Source organism: Somniosus microcephalus, chromosome 16 (assembly GCF_052327205.1).
Source record: "Somniosus microcephalus isolate GS21.2 chromosome 16, FLI_Smic_1.0, whole genome shotgun sequence".
Taxonomy (NCBI): Eukaryota; Metazoa; Chordata; class Chondrichthyes; order Squaliformes; family Somniosidae; genus Somniosus; species Somniosus microcephalus.
Window position 1 is genome coordinate 95,844,409 of NC_141002.1, and position 26,797 is coordinate 95,871,205.

General features: G+C 47.0%; 1 protein-coding gene across 1 annotated transcript in view; it reads right to left on the reverse strand.

Moving 5' to 3' along the window:
- Positions 1-26,797, reverse strand: part of LOC147106405 (epiphycan-like) — a 52,259-nt gene that overhangs the window by 9,127 nt on the left and 16,335 nt on the right. Inside the window, exons 2-4 of the mRNA XM_086009757.1 lie at positions 16,529-16,679; positions 8,220-8,378; positions 1,179-1,381 (exon numbers count right to left, since the gene is read on the reverse strand). Of these exons, the coding sequence (XP_085865883.1) occupies positions 1,179-1,381; positions 8,220-8,378; positions 16,529-16,679 (513 nt within the window). The remainder of the gene's footprint in view (positions 1-1,178; positions 1,382-8,219; positions 8,379-16,528; positions 16,680-26,797) is intronic.

The following is a 26,797-nucleotide window of genomic DNA, read 5'->3' on the forward strand; positions in this document are numbered from 1 at the left end:
GCAACTTAGCTGTCGCATTTCCCTACAAGACAACAGCGACTGTACTTCTAAAGTACTGTGTTGGCTGTGAAGTGCCTTGGGACATTTTGAGGTTGTAAATGGAGTCGTATAAAGGCAAGTTCTTTCTTTCCTTTCTTTAGGTGATGGTTCAGCTGGCCTGAAAAAAATGAAGCATGTGTAGCATTTCCACTCCCACCAGGATCGTAGTAACATTGGGTGAGCTGTACCTTGCTGTATATTTTTATTTAAATAATCTTCATGGTTGAGCAGTGAAGTAACAGTCAGCAAACTGGTCTTAAGCAAAGTGCGCATACGACAGGATAAATTGACTCACCCCACATCCCGGGCTGGGAGACGCACGAGACGGGAGTGTGGGCAGGAGAATCGGCACCATTTCCTCGTGGCCTTATCTCTGACCCGCTTCATGGTTAGTGGTTATTTGACCTAGGAGGGATTTTTGTTTTAAGCTACATTTTTCTGACATGGGGATAATTTTAACTTTGGGTACTAGTGTAAATCGGGCGATCTCGATGCCGCCGCCCGCGATACATCTATCCTGATTTTTATTTCCGTTGATGCCAATCGGGGGAGATGCGCAACAGGCGGCTGAATCGAAATCTCCTGTTTTACACTATGACTCAAAGTCAAAATTCCCCCCGTGATCGCAGGTTCAGGACCATGTTCATCTGAAGAGAATTTTGAGAGTAAGTATTTATTATGAAGTAAAAAAAAACATAAATGGTTGAAGAAAAGTCCTTAATACTTATCGCTTTCACAGTAAGGCATAAAAAACAAACTGGCCACTAAGCTGGCACTGACTGCTCTGAAAGCGACTCCAAAGTCACCTGTTGAGGTGACAAATAATTGTGACATAGTTTACATAGGCAAATCACATTATAAATGTGGAATTCATAATGGGATAAAAAGTCGACACAAAAAGTGTGACAGAAATGTGACAACACAAAGTTCTGTGATGCAGAGAAGTGTGTGCAGACAAAAGATTTTTAATTAATTAAGATATATATAGATGAGATGTTTAAGGAGCAAAGATCTGTCTCCATAAAAGAAGTTCAATCAACTTACAAATTAATTGAACCTTACATTAGTATTTGAAAGTTGACCCCATATGCAAACATTTTTTAAAATGATGTACTAAGGTGTATAATAATGGCGCTTACTTTAAATGCCTCTTTCTTTATCCCATTGCTGTGCAATTTGTTGTAACTTGCGTCAATGTTGATCATAGTTTTGGGAAGCTCAGGAAGCTGCACGAGTTCATTTGAAGCAACCATGAGGTCCACCAGTTCAGGCAGCTGCCTTAGAGCATCTTCGTCAATTGAAGAAATCCTATTACCTGTCACATCGATCCTCTTTAAGTGATCTAAGATGATAATAAAAAACACAATTAAAATACTTTGCAAAATATAGCTTAATTATTTCTTCATGGAACAAATAACAAATACAGCGGTCCCATTTAATATCTACCCGGGGTCAAATACAGCGGTCCCCGTTTAATATCTACGCAGGGTTAATGAATCCCTGACCAAAACAAACAGTTTTAAATGTGCTGAATTGAAATCAGTATAGCACAAAGATAACACAGCTTCCATATAAGGAATGGATTACCCATTTGCAATGTTATATGCAAACAGTATTACCATGCAAGTAGGGGTATTTACTTGGCTCCTCCTCCCTTTTGTAGTGCTCCTGACCTTTGCCTTTGCTTCTTGGCTGGTTCTCCTCCCCTGCCACCTCCAACCCTGCTTCTTTGCCCCACATCCCAACCTTGCTTCCATGCCCCACATCCCAACCCTGCTTCCTTGCCCCACATCCCAACCCTGCTTCCTTGCCCCACATCCCAACCTTGCTTCCTTGCCCCACATCCCAAACCTGCTTCCTTGCCCCACATCCCAACCCTGCCTCTTTGCCCCACATCCCAACGCTGCTTCTTTGCCCCACATCCCAACCCTGCTTCTTTGCCCCACATCCCAACCTTGCTTCCTTGCCCCACATCCCAACCCTGCTTCTTTGCCCCACATCCCAACCCTGCTTCCTTGCCCCACATCCCAACCTTGCTTCCATGCCCCACATCCCAACCGTGCTTCCTTGCCCCAAATCCCAACCCTGCTTCTTTGCCCCACATCCCAACCTTGCTTCCTTGCCCCACATCCCAACCCTGCTTCTTTGCCCCACATCCCAACCCTGCTTCCTTGCCCCACATCCCAACCTTGCTTCCATGCCCCACATCCCAACCGTGCTTCTTTGCCCCACATCCCAACCCTGCTTCCTTGCCCCACATCCCAACCTTGCTTCCATGCCCCACATCCCAACCCTGCTTCCTTGCCCCACATCCCAACCTTGCTTCCATGCCCCACATCCCAACCCTGCTTCCTTGCCCCACATCCCAACCCTGCTTCCTTGCCCCACATCCCAACCCTGCTTCTTTGCCCCACATCCCAACCTTGCTTCCATGCCCCACATCCCAACCCTGCTTCTTTGCCCCACATCCCAACCCTGCTTCCTTGCCCCACATCCCAACCCTGCTTCCTTGCCCCACATCCCAACCCTGCTTCCTTGCCCCACATCCCAACCCTGCTTCCTTGCCCCACATCCCAACCCTGCTTCCTTGCCCCACATCCCAACCCTGCTTCCTTGCCCCACATCCCAACCTTGCTTCCATGCCCCACATCCCAACCCTGCTTCCATGCCCCACATCCCAACCCTGCTTCCTTGCCCCACATCCCAACCCTGCTTCTTTGCCCCACATCCCAACCCTGCTTCCATGCCCCACATCCCAACCGTGCTTCTTTGCCCCACATCCCAACCCTGCTTCCTTGCCCCACATCCCAACCCTGCTTCCTTGCCCCACATCCCAACCCTGCTTCCTTGCCCCACATCCCAACCTTGCTTCCATGCCCCACATTCCAACCCTGCTTCCTTGCACCACATCCCAACCCTACTCCTTTGCCCCACATCCCAACCCTGCTTCCTTGCCCCACATCCCAACCCTGCTTCCTTGCCCCACATCCCAACCTTGCTTCCTTGCCCCACATCCCAACCCTGCTTCTTTGCCCCACATCCCAACCCTGCTTCTTTGCCCCACATCCCAACCCTGCTTCTTTGCCCCACATCCCAACCCTGCTTCCTTGCCCCACATCCCAACCCTGCTTCCTTGCCCCACATCCCAACCCTGCTTCCTTGCCCCACATCCCAACCCTGCTTCCATGCCCCACATCCCAACCCTGCTTCCTTGCCCCACATCCCAACCTTGCTTCCATGCCCCACATCCCAACCCTGCTTCCTTGCCCCACATCCCAACCCTGCTTCCTTGCCCCACATCCCAACCCTGCTTCCTTGCCCCACATCCCAACCCTGCTTCTTTGCCCCACATCCCAACCCTGCTTCCATGCCCCACATCCCAACCCTGCTTCCTTGCCCCACATCCCAACCTTGCTTCCTTGCCCCACATCCCAACCTTGCTTCCTTGCCCCACATCCCAACCCTGCTTCCTTGCCCCACATCCCAACCCTGCTTCCTTGCCCCACATCCCAACCCTGCTTCCTTGCCCCACATCCCAACCCTGCTTCTTTGCCCCACATCCCAACCTTGCTTCCTTGCCCCACATCCCAACCCTGCTTCCATGCCCCACATCCCAACCCTGCTTCTTTGCCCCACATCCCAACCCTGCTTCTTTGCCCCACATCCCAACCCTGCTTCCTTGCCCCACATCCCAACCCTGCTTCCTTGCCCCACATCCCAACCCTGCTTCTTTGCCCCACATCCCAACCTTGCTTCCTTGCCCCACATCCCAACCTTGCTTCCTTGCCCCACATCCCAACCCTGCTTCCTTGCCCCACATCCCAACCCTGCTTCCTTGCCCCACATCCCAACCCTGCTTCCTTGCCCCACATCCCAACCTTGCTTCTTTGCCCCACATCCCAACCCTGCTTCCTTGCCCCACATCCCAACCCTGCTTCTTTGCCCCACATTCCAACCCTGCTTCCTTGCCCCACATCCCAACCCTGCTTCTTTGCCCCACATCCCAACCCTGCTTCTTTGCCCCACATCCCAACCCTGCTTCTTTGCCCCACATTCCAACCCTGCTTCCTTGCCCCACATCCCAACCCTGCTTCCTTGCCCCACATCCCAACCCTGCTTCTTTGCCCCACATCCCAACCCTGCTTCTTTGCCCCACATCCCAACCTTGCTTCCATGCCCCACATCCCAACCCTGCTTCCTTGCCCCACATCCCACCCCTGCTTCTTTGCCCCACATCCCAACCTTGCTTCCATGCCCCACATCCCAACCCTGCTTCTTTGCCCCACATTCCAACCCTGCTTCCTTGCCCCACATCCCAACCCTGCTTCCTTGCCCCACATCCCAACCCTGCTTCTTTGCCCCACATTCCAACCCTGCTTCCTTGCCCCACATCCCAACCCTGCTCCCTTGCCCCACATCCCAACCCTGCTTCCTTGCCCCACATCCCAACCCTGCTTCCTTGCCCCGCATCCCAACCCTGCTTCCATGCCCCACATCCCAACCCTGCTTCTTTGCCCCACATCCCAACCCTGCTTCCTTGCCCCACATCCCAACCCTGCTTTTTTGCCCCACATCCCAACCCTGCTTCCTTGCCCCACATCCCAACCCTGCTTCTTTGCCCCACATCCCAACCCTGCTTCCTTGCCCCACATCCCAACCCTGCTTCTTTGCCCCACATCCCAACCCTGCTTCCTTGCCCCACATCCCAACCCTGCTTCTTTGCCCCACATCCCAACCCTGCTTCCTTGCCCCACATCCCAACCCTGCTTCCTTGCCCCACATCCCAACCCTGCTTCTTTGCCCCACATCCCAGCCCTGCTTCCTTGCCCCACATCCCAACCCTGCTTCTTTGCCCCACATCCCAGCCCTGCTTCCTTGCCCCAAATCCCAACCCTGCTTCTTTGCCCCAAATCCGAACCCTGCTTCCTTGCCCCAAATCCCAACCCTGCTTCTTTGCCCCAAATCCGAACCCTGCTTCCTTGCCCCAAATCCCAACCTTGCTTCTTTGCCCCACATCCCAACCCTGCTTCCTTGCCCCACATCCCAACCCTGCTTCCTTGCCCCACATTCCAACCCTGCTTCCTTGCCCCAAATCCCAACCCTGCTTCCTTGCCCCAAATCCCAACCCTGCTTCCTTGCCCCACATCCCAACCCTGCTTCCTTGCCCCACATCCCAACCCTGCTCCCTTGCTCCACATCCCAACCCTGCTTCCATGCCCCACATCCCAACCCTGCTTCTTTGCCCCACATCCCAACCCTGCTTCCTTGCCCCACATCCCAACCCTGCATGCCCCACATCCCAACCCTGCTTCCTTGCCCCAAATCCCAACCCTGCTTCCATGCCCCACATCCCAACCCTGCTTCCTTGCCCCACATCCCAACCCTGCTTCCTTACCCCACATCCCAACCCTGCTTCCTTGCCCCACATCCCAACCCTGCTTCTTTACCCCACATCCCAACCCTGCTTCCTTGCCCCACATCCCAACCCTGCTTCTTTGCCCCACATCCCAACCCTGCTTCTTTGCCCCACATCCCAACCCTGCTTCCTTGCCCCACATCCCAACCCTGCTTCTTTACCCCACATCCCAACCCTGCTTCCTTGCCCCACATCCCAACCCTGCTTCCATGCCCCACATTCCAACCCTGCTTCTTTGCCCCACATCCCAACCCTGCTTCCTTGCCCCACATCCCAACCCTGCTTCTTTACCCCACATCCCAACCCTGCTTCCTTGCCCCACATCCCAACCCTGCTCCCTTGCCCCACATCCCAACCCTGCTTCCATGCCCCACATCCCAACCCTGCTTCCATGCCCCACATCCCAACCCTGCTTCCTTGCCCCACATCCCAACCCTGCTTCCTTGCCCCACATCCCAACCCTGCTTCCTTGCCCCACATCCCAACCCTGCTTCTTTGCCCCACATTCCAACCCTGCTTCCTTTCCCCGTGTTGACTGCAGCTTTGCTGTTTGCCTGCTCCTTCTCCCACAATTGGGAAGCAGCCTTTAGGCAGCATAATAACAACAGCCACTTGTATTTATATAGCGCCTTTGATGTAGTAAAATGTTCCAAGGCGCTTCACAGGAGAGTTATTGGATGAGAATTGACACTGAGCCAAGGAAGGAGACATTAGGTGACCAAAAGCTTGCTCAAAGAGATAGGTTTTATGGAGCGTCTTAAAGGAGGAGAGGTGGAGAGGTTTAGGGAGGGAATTCCAGAGCTTAGACAGCTGAAGGCAGCCAATGGTGAGGCAAAGGAAATGGGGCACGAGCAAGAAGCCAGGATTGGAGGAATGCAGAGTTCTCGGAGGGTTGTGGGGCTGGAGGAGGTTACAGAGATGGGGGGTGGGGGTTGGGGGGGGGGGCGATGCCATGGAGGGATTTGAACACAAAGGTGAGCACAACACATGTATATGTATATGCAATACTGGAAAACCACGCTAGTGGTGCTAGCATGGTTTCTCAAGGCCAGCCTCCTTTAGAGCAGTTCTCGGACTGATTTAAAGTCTTGTCCCCTGCTGTTTCTAGTGGAGCTGATCCACGACACTGTCTGCAACTGATATCACTGGGAGCAGAGACAAAGTTGACATATTTATTAAAAGAAAATCAAAGAAATTTATGATAAGTCTAATTTTAATTTCATAAAATGGGGGAGTACTTTGAACAAATTGCATTCCGCCTAGACTTTCCTTCCCCATTTGGCAACAAACTTATTGTAGATATAAACAGTACTGTGTTGGGACAGATAATATGCTCCCAACACAGAACTGCCTCAACCACTGCTCCTGAGGTACTGCATGCTCCTGGGCCCAAATGAATTGCCCTTACATGGCAATGTGAGTTCAGCTCATTCCAATATCTCTGTGGTGCTCCTGGAGAAAGGTCCCCTAGGAGCAGGAGTAGGCCATTCAGCCTCTCAAACCTGCTCCGCCATTCAATTAGATCATGGCTGATCTGTATCTTAACTTCATTTACCCGCCTTGGTTCTGTAACCCTTAATACCCTTGCCCAACAAAAATCTATCAGTCTTAGATTTGAAATTTTCAATTGACCCCGCCCGCCCGCTTCATCGGCTTTTTAAGGGAGAGAGTTCCAGATTTCCACCACCCTTTGTGTGAAGAAGTGCTTCCTGACATCACCCCTGAACGGCCTGGCTCTAATTTTAAGATTATGCCCCCTTGTTCTGGACTCCCCCCACCAGAGGAAATAGTTTCTCTCGATCTACATTTATCGATGGAAGAATTAACCATTGGAAGTTATCGCAAAAGGTGAGCATTTAAGTAAGTGTGGCCCCATGACAAGGAGAGGACAGCCCAGGATCAACGGGAAATTTTAAAAAACAGTCTCCATAAAGGTCCCATAGGATCATAGTACATAGGAAGAGGAGTAGGCCATTCAGCCCCTCGAGTGCCTGCTTCGCCATTCCATTAAATAATGGCTGATCTGCACCTTAACTCCACTTACTTAAGACATCATAGAGTCATAGAGTTATACAGCACAGAAAGAGGCCCTTCGGCCCATCGTGTCCATGCCGGCCATCAAGCCCCATCTATTCTAATTCCATTTTCCAGCACTTGGTCCGTAGCCTTGTATGCTATGGCGTTTCAAGTGCTCATCTAAATGCTTCTTGAATGTTGTGAGGGTTCCTGCCTCTACCACGCTTTCAGGCAGTGAGTTCCAGATTCCAACCACCCTCTGGGTGAAAAAGTTTTCCTCAAATCCCCTCTAAACCTCCTGCCCCTTATCTTGAAACTATGCCCCCTGGTTATTGACCCCTCTACTAAGGGGAAAAGTTCCTTTCTATCTACCCTATCTATGCCCCTCATAATTTTGTACACCTCAATCAGGTCCCCCCTCAGCCTTCTCTGCTCTAGGGAAAACAACCCCAGCCTGTCCAGTCTCTCTTCATAGCTGAAGCGCTCCAGCCCAGGTAACATCCTGGTGAATCTCCTCTGCACCCTCTCCAATGACATCAGTCATGGCCAACAATAGGTGCCCTTGCACTCAAAACTTTGAAGCACTTTGGCTACCTGCCATCGCATCATTACTCCCATTATGTTGTAACCAAAGCAAAGCAAGCTGCAAGCACCCAACAATTACAAAACAGAATAAGAACACACATTACACAATCAGACATTGTCTTGTTCTCCATAATAATAGGCTTGAAATTCCACATTGTCGTACTTAGCCCAGCAAAATCTCCTTTCTTTATGTTGGCGAGCTTGTTAAAACGTGCGTAGAAGTGAGTGGTGTCCTTGGGAAGAGGAGGTATGCTTTTGATATCTGTATCATCACAGTAGACAGACCCACTCAGGCAGGTACACAAAAGGCAGGTTGGAAGCCCTAAGAAGCAAAATGAGAAGATAAATATTGGCTTGTTGAAGTTGTACTTTGATGATTCAATGATAACATTTAAGCGCGTTTCACCATGTTTATGTTGCCACTACCCTCATAGGAACAGGAGGAGGCCAGTCAGCCCCTCGAGCCTGTTCTGCCATTCAGTGAGATCATGGTCGATCTGTATCTTAACTCCATCCACCTGCCTTGGCTCCGTATGCTTTTTACAGGAAACTTTCTGGTATCCGGCACGGATGGGACCGACGTGTTGCCGGTTCATCAACAATTCCGGATAACCGAACGCTATAGTAAAAGATACGGAGCTCAGAGCTCCGTATAAAGCAACAAACCCTGTTGCTTCAAAACAGTCGGCACAAGTTGCAAGCGTCTCTGTAGCTTAGCAACAGCTTCAGCTACACCCTTGCACAGCAACAAATGGAGTAAAAAAAGTAATTAAAAGTAAAAAAAAGTTACCGGAACCGACTCCTGAATTTTGCCGGTGGATAGAGCGTTCCGATTATTTAGGGGCCGGTTAATCGAAAGTTTCCTATATATCCTTGGCTAGCAAACATCTAACGATCTCAGATTTAAAATGATTAATCGTGGGAAGGATTCCACACTTCTAGCACTCTTTACTTGAAGAAGTGTTTCCTGACTTCTCTCCTGGCCTGGCTCTGATTTTAAAGCTGTGTCTCCTTGTCCTAGACTCCCCCACCAGCAGAAAAGATTTCTCTCCATCTATCCTTTCAAAATCCTAAAAACCTCAATCAAATCACCCCTTAACCGTCTATATTCCAGGGAATACAAGCCTAGTTTATCTCCTTAGTAATCTCTCCTCATAATCTAACCCTGGGCACTCCTTTGACAACGTCGGCAGAATGAACATTTAGGCCTTGAAAATCCTCTGGTCACAATCCTGAAAGTTAGGCAGTTACACCGGGTTCACGACCAATGGTGCCCACCACGCTGAACTCCCACCAGCACTAATCCCACTGGTGTTTGTGGGATCAGTGGGAGGACACCTTTCGGTTGCCTGAGGAGGTCGGAGAGGAAATCACCAATTTATTCCCCTTATTGGCCCTGTTGTGTTTTGCTTCTTCCGGGAGATTACATGCATGATGGCGCGTATGTGTGGGGGTGGGGGGGGAGGGGAGGGGGGTATGGGCGTGGGTAGGGGGGGATGGGCGTGGGTAGGGGGGGATGGGCGTGGATAGGAAGTGTCCAGTCATGATGTTCCAAGCATCAGGAGTGTGGGGTAGGCCTTCATTTTCGTATGCAGGTTCGTCCATTTATTTGCAAGGGTCATGCAGGCACAGATGCCACTTGGGGCACATTTCTGGCCATGATTGGTGGAAATTCCGGCACCCACCTTCTTGCCTGCCCTTGGTGGGGGTGGTCTTGCTCAGGCCCCTCCCTGACCCCATCAAGAGTCCAATTAGCTCCCGATCAAAGGGCCAATCTGCAGTATTTAAAATTCCAAGCCGTTTGTCTGACCTGGACCCCCACATACGCCCTCGGAGAGCCTGGTATGCCTCCGCTCAATTGATAGACACAAAAGGCATCAAGGGGTATGGGGAGACAGCGGGAATATGGTATTGAGATAGAGGATCAGCCATGATCATATTGAATGGCGGAGCAGGCTCAAAGGGCTGAATGGCCGACTCCTGCTCCTATTTGTCTATTCTTGCTACACCAGGTCCCGAGTGAGCCTAAGAAATGGGGACTCCTGGCTTAGGGCGTCTCTGTCCCTGGCTTCACCCCCTTGCCGTCATTTGCCTTTTAAAAGGGCCGTCGGAAGTTCCACCCCTTCCAAGGCAAAGAGGAAACTCACAGAATCAACGGGCACCTAGTGCAAGCTGATATCCGCTGTCTTCCTGTGCTTCCGCTGGTCTCCTGCCAGTGGAAACCTTGGGCCTTATTCTCTTACGTGCTCAGTAACTGGCAGCACAATCAATTGTGTTACAACGTAAAACATAAGAACATAAGAACATAAGAAATAGGAGCAGGAGTAGGCCAATCGGCCCCTCGAGCCTGCTCCACCATTCAATAAGATCATGGCTGATCTGATCCTAACCTCAAATCTTCTATCACTCTGCATCCACCCGAACCCATGTGATCTCCCGGGAGAGGCGAAAAACCAGATAAAGACCCAATGGCCAATTTGGGAGAAAAAAATCTGGGAAATTCCTCTCCGACCCATCTAGGCGATCGAAATTCTTCCAGGAGATCACTCTGTCCCTATATTTTCTACAGTACTTACCTTCTGTAAAGGCGATCTCCACCCCAGCCAGGAACAGGAATAAAACCATCTCCTGAAATCTAACAGAATTAGAACACAGTCGGAGCAGAACAAGGCTACACGGCCCCTGGGCCCGCTCCACTACCCACAGGGCCATGACCATTCCGAACCCAGACTCATGTCCAATTTCCTGCCCGCTCCCCGTAACCCTTTATTCCCTTTACTTCTAGGAAACTATCTATTTCTGTTTTAAATTTATTTAATGATGTAGCTTCCACAGCTTTCTGGGGCAGCAAATTCCACAAACCTACCACCCTCTGAGTGAAGAAGTTTCTCCTCATCTCAGTTTTGAATGAGCAGCCCCTTATTTTAAGATTATGCCCCCTAGTTCTAGTTTCACCCATCATTGGGAACATCCTCACCGCATCCACCCGATCAAGCCCCTTCACAATCTTATATGTTTCAATAAGATCGCCTCTCATTCTTCTGAACTCCAATGAGTAGAGTCCCAATCTACTCAACCTCTCCTCATATGACCACCTTCTCATCCCCGGGATTAACCGAGTGAACCTTCTTTGTACTGACTCGAGAGCAAGTATGTCTTTTCTTAAGTATGGACACCAAAACTGTATGCAGTATTCCAGGTGCGGCCTCACCAATACCTTGTACAACTGCAGCAATACCTCCCTGTTTTTATATTCCAACCCCCTAGCAATAAAAGCCAACATTCCATTGGCCTTCTTGATCACTTGCTGCACCTGCATACTAACTTTTTGAGTTTCGTGCACCAGGACCCCCAGATCCCTTTGTACTACAGTACTTTCCAGTTTCTTGCCATTAAGATAATAACTTGCTCTCTGATTTTTCCTGCCAAAGTGCATAACTTCACACTTTCCAGTATTGTATTCCATCTGCCAAATCTCTGCCCACTTACTTAGCCTATCTATGTCCCTTTGCAGGTTTTTTATGTCCTCCTCACTCACTACTTTCCGTCCCATCTTTGTATCATCTGCAAACTTTGATATGTTACACTCGGTCCCTTCCTCCAAATCGTTAATATAGATTGTAAAGAGTTGGGGACCACAACCTATCCACAATAAGGAGCGCATCTTCACATTAGAACTACTCGGGAATCAGTGGAAATATTTTACAATGGATACGTAATTGGTTGACCCAGATTGTCTCAGCCTGGGAGAATGTTACCACTGGGGTCCCACAGGGGTCTGTTTTGGGACCTCTTTTGTTTAATATCTTTATAAATGATCTGGGGCTAGGCGTCGTAAGCAGATGATACAAACCTAATGAAGGTGGCAGGCTTCACAGCTGTCCAGGATAAGAACATTAGAAATAGGAGCAGGAGTCGGCCATCTGGCCCTTCGAGTCTGCTCCACCATTCAATATGATCAAGGCTGATCTTCTACCTCAACTCCACTTTCCTGCACTATCCCCATATCCCATACCCCATAAAACAAAAAAAAAAGGTGACTCAACCGTGGCTAACAAGGGAAATTAGGGATAGCATAAGATCCAAGGAGAGGACATATAAATTGGCCAGAAAAAGCAGCAAACCTGAGGATTGGGAGCAGTTTAGGATTCAACAAAGGAGGACAAAGGGATTAAGTAAGAGGGGGAAAATAGAGTATGAGAGTAAGCTTGCAGGGAACATAAAAACTGACTGTAAAAGCTTCTATAGATATGTGAAGAGAAAAAGATTGGTGAAGTCAAGCGTAGGTCCCTTGCAGTCAGAATCAGGGGAATTTATAATGGGGAACAAAGAAGTGGCTGACCAATTAAATACATACTTTGGTTCTGTCTTCACAAAGGAGGACACAAATAACCCCCCAGAGATGTCGGGGAACATAGGGTCTAATGAGAGGGAGGAACTGAAAGAAATCAGTATTTGTAGGGAAATGGTGTTAGGGAAATTGATGGGATTGAAGGCCGATAAATCTCCAGGGCCTGATAATCTACATCCTAGGGTACTTAAGGAAGTGGCCCTAGAAATAGTAGATGCATTGCTGATCATCTTCCAACATTCGATGGAATCTGGAACAGTTCCCATGGATTGGAGGGTAGCTAATGTTACCCCACTATTCAAAAAAAGGTGGTAGAGAGAAAACGGGGAATTACAGACCGGTAAGCCTGACATCGGTAGTGGGGAAAATGCTAGAGTTCATTATAAAAGATGTAATAGCAGAGCACTTGGAAAACAGTGACAGGATCGGACAAAGTCAACATGGATTTACAAAAGGTAAATCGTGCTTGACTAATCTACTGGAATTTTTTGAGGATGTAACTGGTAAAATAGATAAGGGAGAACCAGTGGATGTGGTGTATTTGGACTTTCAGAAGGCTTTCGATAAGGTCCTGCATAAGAGATTAGCGTGTAAAGTTAAGGCACATGGGATTGGGGGCAAGGTACTGACTTGGATAGAGAACTGGTTGGCAGACAGGAAGCAAAGAGTTGGAATAAACAAGTCTTTTTCCGAGTGGCGGGCAGTGACTAGTGGGGTACCGCAGGGATTGGTGCTAGGACCCCAGCTATTCACAATATATATTAATGATCTAGACGAGGGAACTAGATGTAATATCTCCAAGTTTGCAGATGACACAAAGCTGGGTGGGCGTGTGTGCTGTGAGGAGGATGCCGAGAAACTCCAGTATGATTTGGACAGGTTGGGTGATTGGGCAGATGCATGGCAGATGCAGTATAATGTGGATAAATGCGAGGTTATCCACTTCGGTGGCAAAAACAGGAAGGCAGATTATTATCCGAACGGCAATAGATTGGGAGAAGGGGAAGTGCAACGAGACCTGGGTGTCCTTGTGCACCAGTTGCTGAAGGTAAGCATGCAGGTGCAGCAGGTGGTTAAGAAGGCAAATGGTATGTTGGCCTTTGTAGCGAGAGGGTTCGAGTACAGGAACAAGGATGTCTTGCTGCAGTTGTACAGGGCCTTGGTGAGACCACATCTTGAGTATTGTGTGCAGTTTTGGTTGCCTTATCTGAGGAAGGATGTTCTTGCCATGGAGGGAGTGCAGCGAAGATTCACCAGGCTGATACCTGGGATGGCAGGAATGACGTATGAGGAGAGATTGGGTCGATTGGGCTTATACTCGCTGGAGTTTAGAAGAATGAGAGTGGATCTCATTGAAACTTATAAAATTCTAACAGGACTAGACAGACTTGATGCAGGATGGATGTTCCCATGGCCAGGGAGTCCAGAACCATGGGTCACAGTTTAAGGATAAGGGGTAAGCCATTTAGGACAGAGATGAGGAGGAATTTCTTCACCCAAAGAGTGGTGAACCTGTGGAATTCTCTACCACAGAGGGCAGTTGAGGCCAATTCATTAAATATATTCAAGAAGGAGTTAGATATATTTCTTAAGGCTAAAGGGATATGGGGAGAAAGCAGGGACAGGGTACTGAATTTGGATGATCAGCCATGATCTCATTGAATGGTGGAGCAGGCTCGAGGGGCCGAATGGCCTACTCCTGCTCCTATTTTCTATGTTTCTATCCCTTGATTCCCTTAATATTCAAAAATCTATCGATCTCATTCTTGAATATACTCAACGACTGAGCCTCCACAGCCCTCTGGGATAGAGAATTCCAAAGATTCCCCACCCTCTGAGTGAAGAAATTTCTCCTCATCTCAGTCCCAAATAGCTGACCCCTTAAGCTACAGGAGGATTTGAATATACTTGGGGAATTGGGCAGACAGGTGGCAGATGAAATTTAATGTCGAGAAATGCAAAGTGTTTCACACGGGGGGACAAAAAATCCAGGAGGGGGCTATTACTTAAGTGGAAAGAAAATAACGTGCGTGGAAAGAGTCATTGACTGGTCCTGGGCCACTTCTGAGGCGGAGGAACGCCGCAGACTCCAGTGAAGCTGCAAAACCGCTCCACTGATGCCTCCAGCAAAGCAAAACCTTCCATGAGGGCTCTGTAAATGAGAGCCCCAAAAGAGTTGCGTCAGCTGCCTTGGCAATCGATCGCACTATGATTGGTTGCATGCTTCAAGTTGAATCATCCCCTTCACTACCATGGTGACGCTAGACGTCAGGGCCACATGGGGGACCCTGGAGCTGCTATGGAGCAGAAGACGGAAATATATCAGACGTTGTTCTTCTATTTTGAAAAAAATTGATACTGGGGATATATGGCCATTGCTAGCAAGGCTGGCATTTGTTGCCCTTGAGAAGGTGGTGGTGAGCCGCCTTCTTGAACCGCTGCAGTCCCGTGTGGTGACGGTGCTCCCACAGTGCTGTCAGGTAGTGAGGATTTTGACCCAGCGACGACAAAGGAACGGCCGATCTATATGTCCATGTCAGGAAGCTGCGTGACTTGGAGGGGAACTTGGAGGTGGTGGTGTTCCCGTGCGCCTGTAGCTCTTGTCCTTCTAGGTGGTAGAGGTCATGGGTTTGGGAGGTGCAGCGCATAAATTAGGTTCGCCCATATATAGGTAAGTGTGTCGTACACCACTAATCCCTGCCTGCAAGGAACAGGGAGGATGTAAAAATAGGTGGTGCGCGTCCCCGGCCCATCTTCCGTCCCAGTTCTGTTGAGCAATCAGCAGAGGGAGGGCGGGAAGTCCCAGCCGTTAGCTCTAGCCACACTGATCTTTTGCTCCTGTCAATGACTGATGCATAATTCCTAAAGAGTAACAGCATATCAGAATGTAACAGGAAACTCAGCCAAATATCAGACCAACACTGCATCAATAGACTGTCCATTCTTCAACAGGTTGCTATGAAGGTCTCTCTTGGAGATAAGGAGGTTTCCTTAACTTTCCTCAAAGATTTATTTTTTTAATAATATAATGTAACTGTACAATACACTGACAAATCACAAATATTGCGTGCGTGAAGGGTGAAAAGATGTCCCTGCAGTTCGCAGTAGATTTTACAGTGCTATAGAAAAGTACCAGATGCTTTAAGGTAGAATATTTATGACACATTGTCATAAATCTCATCATCGAGAAACTACCTATGAAATAACACTGGACGGCCAGCTGGTGGCGCCGTCCAAGGAGTATAAATACTCGGGCGTTGGCCCCAGTTTGACAGGGACATTTTGTAAGACAAGGAACTAGTGAAGTACAACTAGACTTCCATGTTCTGAAACAAGTTGATTAAAGCCTTGCTTTATACTCAAACCAAGTGCGTAGTGAGTTTTATTACGTCACACATCTCTTAGTATAATACGCAGGTTTCTTATATAACTCTAAATTGTTTAGAATAACCTTTACTAACGATGATGCTGCATTAATAGGAGGATGAATGTTTTCCTCTTTAAACAATGGAATTTTGGAAATGGTGGAGATTCTCAATGGAAACAGCTGCATACTTCATCACTGGGGCAGTTTTCGCTGCTGGTCTCCAGTTTAGACGATCCATATTCCACCCTAACGGACCGCAAATCTCCAAGTATTCATTTTTTTTGGTGCAATGTTAGGTTTGGATTCTACTTGATAGGCATGTCATGAACGTACCCATAGTCTGGAATTTTTAAAATGTAATTTAACCCTTTTTTTTGGATGGTTCTGGTCTGCTGCGGTTAGATTACAGACACCGGAAAGTCACACGCTGTGGTGGAGCATTCAGAAGAAAACATTCCTTTGCAAAGCCACAATTACAATGAAGGGGGGCTTACAAAAGGGAGCCTTTGTCACCTCCAACAAACGTGCCGAAAATAAACCATCACTCAGAAAGCGTAGCACATGAAAGCACCGTCAGCAATAACAAGTTTAGTATAAACCATGCTAGTTTTTTTTTAAAGATTATTTTTTAAATATATTTACAATTCTGTAAAAAGAATACTGAGAATGTAAGGTCTGGCAAGCGTCCAAAATTCCATGAAGTGCAAATAGACACAGATTCTGAATGGAATCTCACACCGCTGCTGTCACAAACCTTCCTTCGTGTCAGGGCCAAGGAGACCAGGCACACTGGGAGCACCAGGATCCAAAGGTTCATGGGGAACCAGCTCCTCCTCCTCCTCGTAGTCACTGTCATAGTTAACAAGCACTCTGTTCCCAGAAGGTGTCAGCCTGCCAATTTCGATCTAGGACCCAAAAAAAGGCACCGCGCATAAGTTTAAAAAAACAAAACAAATAAAAATCAATTCATGTTGACCTAAATTTATATCTGGACAGTTGCAAACGAGGCAATCCCCATTCAGTCTGTGTACCGCGATCTACCACATGAGGGCACTGAAGTCTGATGACCTTAAAGTTCTTGTAAAACTGCATCAAACTGACCAATATGTGTCCAAATTCTGTTTAATGATTCAACCCCTATCTTGGAATTTATGGGAGCGGTAGCCTAGTGGTTATGTTACTGGACTAGTAATCTAGAAGAGCTGGACTGATAATCTGGGAGACAAAAGTTCAAATCCCCACTGCAGCAGCTAGGGAATTTAAATTCAGTTAATTAAATAAATCTGGAATAATAAAAGCTAGGATCAGTAATGGAGACCATGAAAACTGGTTGTAAAAACCCATCTGGTTCACTAATGTCCTGTCTGCTCTCTCAGGTAGATATAAAAGATCCCATGGTGCTATTTTGAAGAAGAGCAGGGGAGTTATCCCCGGTGTACTGGGCTAATATTTATGCTTCAATCAACATAACAAAAACAGATTATCTGGTCATTGTCACATTGCTGTTTGTGGGAGCTTGCTGTGCGCAAATTGGCTGCCGCGTTTCCTACATTACAATAGTGACTACACTTCAAAAGTACTTCATTGGCTGTAAAGCGCTTTGAGACGTCCGGTGGTCGTGAAAGGCGCTATAGAAATGCAAGTCTTTCTTAGGGAAGGAAATCTGCTGTCCTTACCTGGTCTGGCCTACATGTGACTCCAGACCCCACAGCAATGTGGTTGACTCTGAAATGGCCGAGCGAGTCACTCAGTTGTAGCAAACCGCTACGACAAAGTCAGCACTGTGGGAGGACCTTCACCACACGGACTGCAGCGGTTCAAGAAGGCGGCTCACCACCACCTTCTCAAGGGGCAACTAGGGATGGGCAATAAATGCTGGGCCTTGCCAGCGATGCCCACATCCCAGGAATGGATAAAAAAAGAGAAAAATGCGATGATTTACTTCTTTCCTATTTTTTATTCCCTTTCATTAGCCATTTCAATAAATTGTTCCCGTAACTTTTAGGTGGACCACAAAAATGAATTTTTGGAATGTAACAACGCGCCTTTTGATAATGTTATTTCTAAGTATGTCTTTCCCTAGACACACTAGGAATTCAAACTATTGTAATTCCACTTCTAATGTTACATTTTAGGATTCTTCAGCTCCCTGCACTTCCTCTAAACCAGCAGGGAGATGGATGAGGGGATATTTTATGAATTTACGCTCCTGACATAGACGGTTAGTCAAACTATGAGGAATTTGGATGTGGACCGTCAGAGATTGCACAGGATTTTATGGACGGAAAATGCTTTGGGGGGGCCCCACTGACCATTGCTCCCGAATTGCCCAGATCCACTCCGTGCCAGGAGTGTTAATTCGCAATCTCTAAAAATTTCCCTTTTCTCGGTTGTTTTACCCACCTTTTTTCTCCTCTTACTTTTCTCAACTCAGTTGCTGACTTACGCTGGTTCCACGTGCATGTCCAACGGGGCCAGCAGCTGTCTTGGGTCCGCGCACCCGCGCAGCCATTCCTTGTGAGCGAGCCCGGACAACGAATGCTGACAAAACTATTCGGCCGCGGAGCGAGGGTGGGGGGGGACTGTGATGAAATATTCCATTCATCACTGCCTGTGACTGTGGTCGGTTTCAGGTTTCTCCTCACCATTGTATTGTATATCACTGCCTGTGACTGTGGTTGGTTTCAGGTTTCTCCTCACCATTGTATTGTATATTGGAATGTATGGAATGCATTGTGTGTAGGGCTCCGCCCACACCTGGCCCCTATGTAAGCAAGCAGTCTGGCCTCATATCCAGTACTGCAGACCTCCAGATGGAAGATACCTCTCTTCACTGCGTGTTATCTTCTAAGTTAATAAAAGCCTTGTTTTGTTTCGCTAACATCGAGTCTCGGAATTATTGAGGCACATCAGGGACCTCATTGTCGGGTTTGATGCTGCCCTCACTCAAAGTCCGCACACGTGCACTTTTCAGTAAGGGCCGTTTCCTAGATAAGGATCGCGGCTGGGTGCCCAGAACCATTTTTTAAAAATTCCCCTCACTCGCCCGGGATGCCGTGACCAATTGTTGCTGCCACGGCTGAGATCAGATGATCCAGAACAGGTCAGGTTTTGAACCCGGCACCTCTCTGATCTTAAGGTTCAGTCCCTCATCTGTCAGGAGGATCGTTTTGTTCTAAGCCATTGTGAAGCTCTCCTAAAATGTAATTTGGTATGCTTGTCATCATCATTTTTTAACAAATTTGTCAAACTAGAACTCAATTCACCGATGTCCTTTTTAAAATTTGTTCCTGGGATGTGGGCATCGCTGGAAAGTCTGGCCTTTATTGCCCATCCCTAATTGCCCTTGAGAAGGTGGTGGTGAGCTGCCATCTTAAACTGCTGCAGAGGGCAGTTAAGAGTCAACCACATTGCTGAGGGTTTGGAGTCACATATAGGCCAGACCAGGTAAGGGCAGCAGATTTCCTTCTCACTAGTGAACCAGGTGGGTTTTTATGACAATCTAGTAGATTTCCTGGTACTGATACCAGCTTTTGATTCCAGTTTTATTGAATTAACTGAATTAAATTCCCCAACAACTGTGGTGGGATTTGAACTCATATCTCATGGATCACTAGTCCAAGCCTCTGGATTACTCGCCCAGTAACATAACCACTATGCTACCGTACCCCCTTGTTAATTGTTCTGATGCCCTGCAGAAAACTTTCAAAGTTTGAACCTTTGCAGTTGTTAGATGACATAATTTTCAGAAAATATATTAAAATATTTCTTAACATGCTCATTTTTCAATAATAGGGAAATTTAACCTAATCCATACATCATCAGCAGGCTCTCACTTTGGATCGTAACAACATTAGGAACAGGAGGAGGCCATTCAGCCCCCTCGAGCCTGCTCCACCATTCAGTTCGATCATGGCTGATCTGCACCTCAACTCCATTTATCTGCCTTTGCTCCATCTCCCTCGATACCCGTACCTAACAAAAATCTATTGATTTCAATGTTGAAAGTTCCAATTGTCCCCCAGCATCCATAGCTTTTTGGGGGAAGAGAGTTCCAAATTTCTACTACCCTTTGTGTGGAAAAAGTGCTTCCTGATTTCACTCCCGAACGGCCGAGCTTTAATTTTAAGGTTATGTCCCCTTGGGCTTGATTCCCCCACCAGAGGAAATAGATTCTCCCTATCTACCCTATCAAGTTCTTTTAAAATTTGAAATACCTCGATCTCCTATACACAAGCGATTACAAACCAAGTTTATGCAACCTGTCCTTAAAAATTAACCTCTGAAGCCCTTTCCCTTTCCTTTTTATCATTTGGGATATATATTTGAAAAGGAAAGATTTGCAGGGCTAAAGGGAAAGAGGACGGGAGTGGGACTAATTGGAGAGCTCTACCAAAGAGCCGGCACAGGCACGATGGGCCGAATGGCCTCCTTCTGTGCTGTATGATTCTATGATTTTTGACCAGTTGAAGCATGATAGCCGTTTTTATTTTTCTCGGGCTCTATGTTCTAATTTTGCAGGGAAAAAAAAGGGTTAATGACCCTAATTTTGTAGAAGTTAATGACCTCCAATCAAAATGGCAGCTGGGTCTAACTCCCCCAGCATGGAACCTGATTCGGTTGTTGGGACGGACAGAACACCGGCCAATCATTGGCCAAACTTCTAATAATGTTCATCTCACAGTTCTTATGTAGCTAAAAAAATCTAACTAAATGGTATAACAGACAAAGCTTGGTGATCCAGATGGGAAGCGTACAATAGTGCATGAAAGTGTATTCCAGAGTATTTCTCAGACACTCTCACTGTTACAGTACAGTATATCTCAGACACTCTCACTGTTACAGTACAGTATATCTCAGACACTCTCACTGTTACAGTACAGTATATCTCAGACACTCTCACTGTTACAGTACAGTATATCTCAGACACTCTCACTGTTACAGTACAGTATATCTCAGACACTCTCACTGTTACAGTACAGTACATCTCAGACACTCTCACTGTTACAGTACAGTATATCTCAGACAATCTCACTGTTACAGTACAGTACATCTCAGACACTCTCACTGTTACAGTACAGTATATCTCAGACAATCTCACTGTTACAGTACAGTATATCTCAGACACTCTCACTGTTACAGTACAGTATATCTCAGACACTCTCACTGTTACAGTACAGTATATCTCAGACACTCTCACTGTTACAGTACAGTATATCTCAGACACTCTCACTGTTACAGTACAGTATATCTCAGACACTCTCACTGTTACAGTACAGTATATCTCAGACACTCTCACTGTTACAGTACAGTATATCTCAGACACTCTCACTGTTACAGTACAGTATATCTCAGACACTCTCACTGTTACAGTACAGTATATCTCAGACACTCTCACTGTTACAGTACAGTATATCTCAGACACTCTCACTGTTACAGTACAGTATATCTCAGACACTCTCACTGTTACAGTACAGTATATCTCAGACAATCTCACTGTTACAGTACAGTATATCTCAGACACTCTCACTGTTACAGTACAGTATATCTCAGACACTCTCACTGTTACAGTACAGTATATCTCAGAAACTCTCACTGTTACAGTACAGTATATCTCAGACACTCTGATTCACCACAGCAACAACGTGCATTTATATAGCACCTTTAGCATAGTAAAATGTCCCAAGGCGCTTCAACCACGAGGACCAGTCTTATCAAAAAGCAAGTTGCGTATCTTAAGTATTCTCAGTAAAATGTTTCGCCGGTATTTAATTTTGAATTATATTATTTCGGCGACTGTATCCTTTGAACAACCAGTGCCAAAAGACAGACTCTCCAAACAGGCCCCTGCTGAGTTGTTTCATTGTGGGTCAAATGCCCGTGACTACAGCTCGAACTCATCACTGTCTCCCTTCAGGGCCAGAAAGCTGAACTGAATATTCCTCAGTTGCCGCCGCTGTCTGTTTGATTTCCTGCTCGGCACATAACTTGATTACCTCATGATTATCTTCACTTTCCAGGATGTGAAGAGAGCCATTGTGTGTGCACGCAAAGGATGTTAGAAAATGGATCAGATTGTTGGGCTCCTGTTCACTCCAGGTTATGAGATTTGAAAATTGCCAATTGCAACTTCAGCAGCTGCTGGGAACTTTAAAAAAGAAAATACTCTTACAATTTATTTTCTGTACATTAATTTTCCACTAAATCTAGTTTTTTTAAGCCTCTCGCTAAGAATCGGAGCAGATTTTCTTCTCCTTTTTTCTGATCTAGTGATTCATTTAAAAATCTGCTCGCCAAACAACCAGAACCTACTTAGAAAAGCCTGTTTTGAAAAAAGAAATCTTTTAATTTTTTTTTTGAATACCTCATTTGTATATTCTGCACAGTTAATAAAAATAGATTAATAGATGGATGAATGAAAATACTCCATAGTTAATATTCTGATCATATTTCAAGGTTATGCTGCTCATTAACGTTAACTCCAGGTCTGACCTGGAGAACAGAATTCACTTTTAGTTTTTTTTCTTCTTTTGTGGGATGTGAGCATCGCTGGCAAGGCCAGCATTTATTGCCCATCCCTAATTGCCCTTGAGAAGGTGGTGGTGAGCCGCCTTCTTGAACCGCTGCAGTCCGTGTGGTGATGGTGCTCCCGCAGTGCTGTTAGGTAGGGAGTTCCAGGATTTTGACCCAACGACGATGATATATTTCTAAGTCAGGATGGTGTGTGACTTGGAGGGGAACTTGGAGGTGGTGGTGTTCCCATGCTCCTACTGCCCTTGTCCTTCTCAGTGGAAGAGGTTGCGGGTTTGGGAGGTGCTGCCGAAGAAGCCTTGGCGAGTTGCTGCAGTGCATCTTGTAGATGGTACACACTGCAGCCACGGTGCGCCAGTGGTGGAGGGAGTGAATGTTTAAGGTGGTGGATGGGGTGCCAATCAAGTGGGCTGCTTTGTCCTGGATGGTGTCGAGCTTCTTGAGTGCTGTTGGAGCTGCACTCATCCAGGCAAGTGGAGAGTATTCCATCACACTCCTGACTTGTGCCTTGTAGATGGTGGAAAGGCTTTGGGGAGTCAGGAGGTGAGACACTCGCCGCAGAATACCCAGCCTCTGACCTGCTCTTGTTGCCACAGTATTTATGTGGCTGGTCCAGTTAAGTTTCTGGTCAATGGTGACCCCCAGGATGTTGATGGTGGGGGATTTGGCGATGGTAATGCCACTGAATGTCAAGGGGAGGTGGTTAGACTCTCATTTGCTGGAGCTAGTCATTGCCTAGCACTTGTGTGGCGCGAATGTTACCTGCCACTTATCAGCCCAAGCCTGAACTGTTTACAGTGACTACACTTCAAAAGTATTTCATTGGTTGTAAAGCACCTTAGGATGTCGTGAGAGGCGCTATACAAATACAAATATTTCTTTATGATTGGCTTTTAATAAGGCTTAGCAGAATGTAACAAGCAATCTTTTGGAGGCTAATTTTCATTAACACCTTTTAAGTTGGAAACGATATTAGGAGTATCAGTACGAATGGGTAAAAAGCTTTCCACCAGTCTTGCCCCATTTTTACTCATGTCTATTTTTAAAAATTAAATTAAATACGCAGAGAAAAATATTTTCCTTCGTTCTTTAGGCAGCTTTTTGAGTTCAACAACTAATGGTACAAAGAAATAAAAACAGAAAATGCTGGAGATACTCAGCAGGTCAGGCAGCACCTGTGAAGAGAGAAACAGAGTTAACGTTGGGACGAAGGGTCATCGACCTGAAACGTTAACTCTGTTTCTCTCTTCACAGATGCTGCCTGACCCGCTGAGTATCTCCAGCATTTTCTGTTTTTATTTCAGAATTCCAGCATCTGCAGTATTTTCTTTTTGTAATGGTACAAAGAGCCATCTATAAAATAAATTGTGTTTGTGTGACTACATCCTTCAAAGTGCTTTCTGATTAACCTGCGTGGAGGACGTGTCGTTCAGCCATGTGGCTAGCAGCGACCAATCAGATCTGAGAACTGTACATGGAAAGCAGACATTATACACTTGCGCACCAAAAAACTGAAAATCTAATAAGTTGAACTGAGTAACCATTTTAAAAGTTCTGACTGAAAGTTTTAGTAAGCAGAAGAAATGGTAAATGTTCAAAAAATTGAGATTGAGCTGAAATTTGAACTTTTGAAGGCCTGGACCTGGTTAAGATCAGGGTCCAGGACAAGTCTTGGACTCAATTGACCAGAAATCCAGTCAGAGGTGTCAGCTGCTTCGAAATATTTTTTGAATAGTAGTAGTGGTTTTGATAAAGTGTTTACTATCATAAAAAATTAATTATTGAACAGTCAATTAGTTAGTGTGAGGTTTGGAAGCTTGACTACATTTGATTTTAGGAGTATTTTTCAGAATTCCAAAGATGCCCTCACTAACTTTCGTGCTGCTCGTGTCTCGTTGTTTCTCTTCTATTACTTCTACCACTTTTAGTTGCAGACCTGAAGGTGCTCTTAGGCAGCATCGTTATTGGGAGGTGGAACTGCCTCACCCCAATGCTACCGTTGATTCGTATACCCAGAGTCAGAGCTTGACTTGATTCTGGAGCGAAGCAAAGTGAGATTACCTTCACTAGAGAGTCTCGTTACAATTCACGCAAGAGTAAGTTTGGGCCCTGACTCTAGGTTTCATAGAAACATATAAAATCGTTACAGCACAGTAGGAGGCCATTCGGCCCGTCGAGCCAGTGCCGGCTCTCTGCAAGAGCACTTCAGCCAGTCCCACTGCCCTGCCCTTTCCCCGTAGCCCTGCAAATTCTTTTTCTTCAGGTACTTGGCTAATTCCCTTTTGAAAGCCACGATTGAATCTGCCTCCACCACCCTTTCAGTGCATTCCAGATCATAACCACTCGCTGCGTAAAAAAGATTCTTCCTTTTGTCACCTTTGGACCTTCTGCCAATCACCTTAAATCTGTGTCCTCTGATTCTCGACCCATCCGCCAATGGGAACAGTTTCTCTCTCAACCTTCTCTGCTCCAAGGAGAACAACCCCAGTTTCTCCATGTAACTGAAGTCCCTCATCCCTGGAAACATTCTTGTAAATCTTTTCTGCACCCCCTCTAAGGCCTTCACATCTTTCCTAAAGTGCGGTGCCCAGAATTGGACACAATACTCCAGTTGAGGCCGAACCAGTGTTTTATAAAGGTTCATCATAACTTCCTTGCTTTTGTACTCTAGGGGGGCAAGATTGGGTCACGCCTCCTTTGGGGCGTTAACTTCGCCGGGGCGCTACTTTTAGTGCCCTGAAAAAGTTAGCACCCCCACGCTTGAAATTCACTGGTAGCACCACAAAAGGGAGGCGGGGTGCTACTGGAAGTGGCCCGCCTCCCTCTTGGGGTGCTGCAAGTGAATATCACGGCGCGTCGTGCCGCAGTACTGCAGGCCTTCCTCCCCTTATTAAAGGGGAGGGGTCTAGTGCAGTGCGACCCGGGGCTCAACTGAGCCACCAGGGATCAGAGTGCCGGCAAAAGAGCCCGGCACTCAAGAGGAGTGCCGGGCTCATGGGCTTCATAGGAGGCCAGGGACGGCAAAGCGGGCAGGTGCTGGCAGGCGGCCAGCAACAAAAATGGCTGCCCGGCACCTCCCCTTTAATTTGCGCCGCCCCGGCCGCAGGTAGGCCCCCCTGACCCTGTCGGACATAGCGTCTGGCGGTAAGTCAGGTGGCGCTACCGAAGATCGCGGTCGGGGCGTGAGCAGGGCGCTGCGCACGGTGATGACGACATCGCTGGAGGCGCAGTGCCGCGGGGCGCTAACTGTTACCACCGCCGCTAATCTCCCGCTGAATTTCGCGGGAGGCGTTAGCGGCGCCACACCTGGGCGCTAGTTATTTTGCGCCCCGTTAACGCTCTCTTAGGGCGCTAACACAAGGCGCAAATTAACCAAATTTATCCCCCTATGCCTCTATTTATAAAGCCCAGGATCCTGTGGATCCCAGGATTTACAATGAATTTTCAGTGTGTGTGTGGAATAAAACCCATTTGGACCCTTGCTACTATAGTAGTGTCAATGCACGTTTCCACATCTCTAATGTCCAAATCCAATGCATTTCCAGAAATAATTCAGTTGGATCAGAATTGGGCCAATTTAGGTTTAGAAAACTTCCTTAGTGGAGTGGTTGTCATACTCTTATGTATGGGGGAATCCCTGCAAATATAGGCACACTCACGGAGACCCCTGTCCTAGCTTCCAAAAGGCAGTATCAACTGCCCAAATGGAAACTGAGCTATTGTTATCATACAGAAGAATACATAAATCCAATGGCTTTGGGGATGTCCCTGGAGTTCACTCATAGACCGACTAAGATCTGTGGATCTGCTGAGGAACAAGGACTCAGTTTTAAACTCAGCCTTATAGACAGACATCCTTAAACGCCCGAAGGAATACATTGTTGTGGATAATACCAATACTTAAGTATCCAATTCCTGTTTGTATATATTATATGTGGTACAACAATTAATCAATAAAATAAATTCTGATGTAACTTGTCAAAGCACACAGTACTGTATGATTGGATCACAGGAGCCCGTCATTACTTGCCATAGCAACCCCACGGCAAAAAACTAAACAACAACAACTTGTATTTAAATAGCCCCTTTAACGTAGTAAAACGTCCCAAGGTGCTTCACTGGAGTGTTATCAAACAAAATTTGACACCGAGCCACATAAGGTTAAATTAGGGCAGATGACCAAAAGCTTGGTCAAAGAGGTAGGTTTTAAAGAGTGTCTGACGGCACGGCCACCAATGGTTCAGCGATTATAATCAGGGATGCACAAGAGGCCAGAATTAGAGAAGCGCAGATATCGCAGGGGGTTGTGGGGCTGAAGGAAGTTACAGAAATAGGAAGGGGCGAGGCCATGGAGGGATTTGAAAACAAGAATGAGAATTTTAAAATTGAGGTGTTGCTTAACCGGGAGCCAATGTAGGTCAGCAAGCACAGGGGTGATGGGCGAACGGGACTTGGTGCGAGTTAGGACACGGGCAGCTGAGTTTTGGATGAC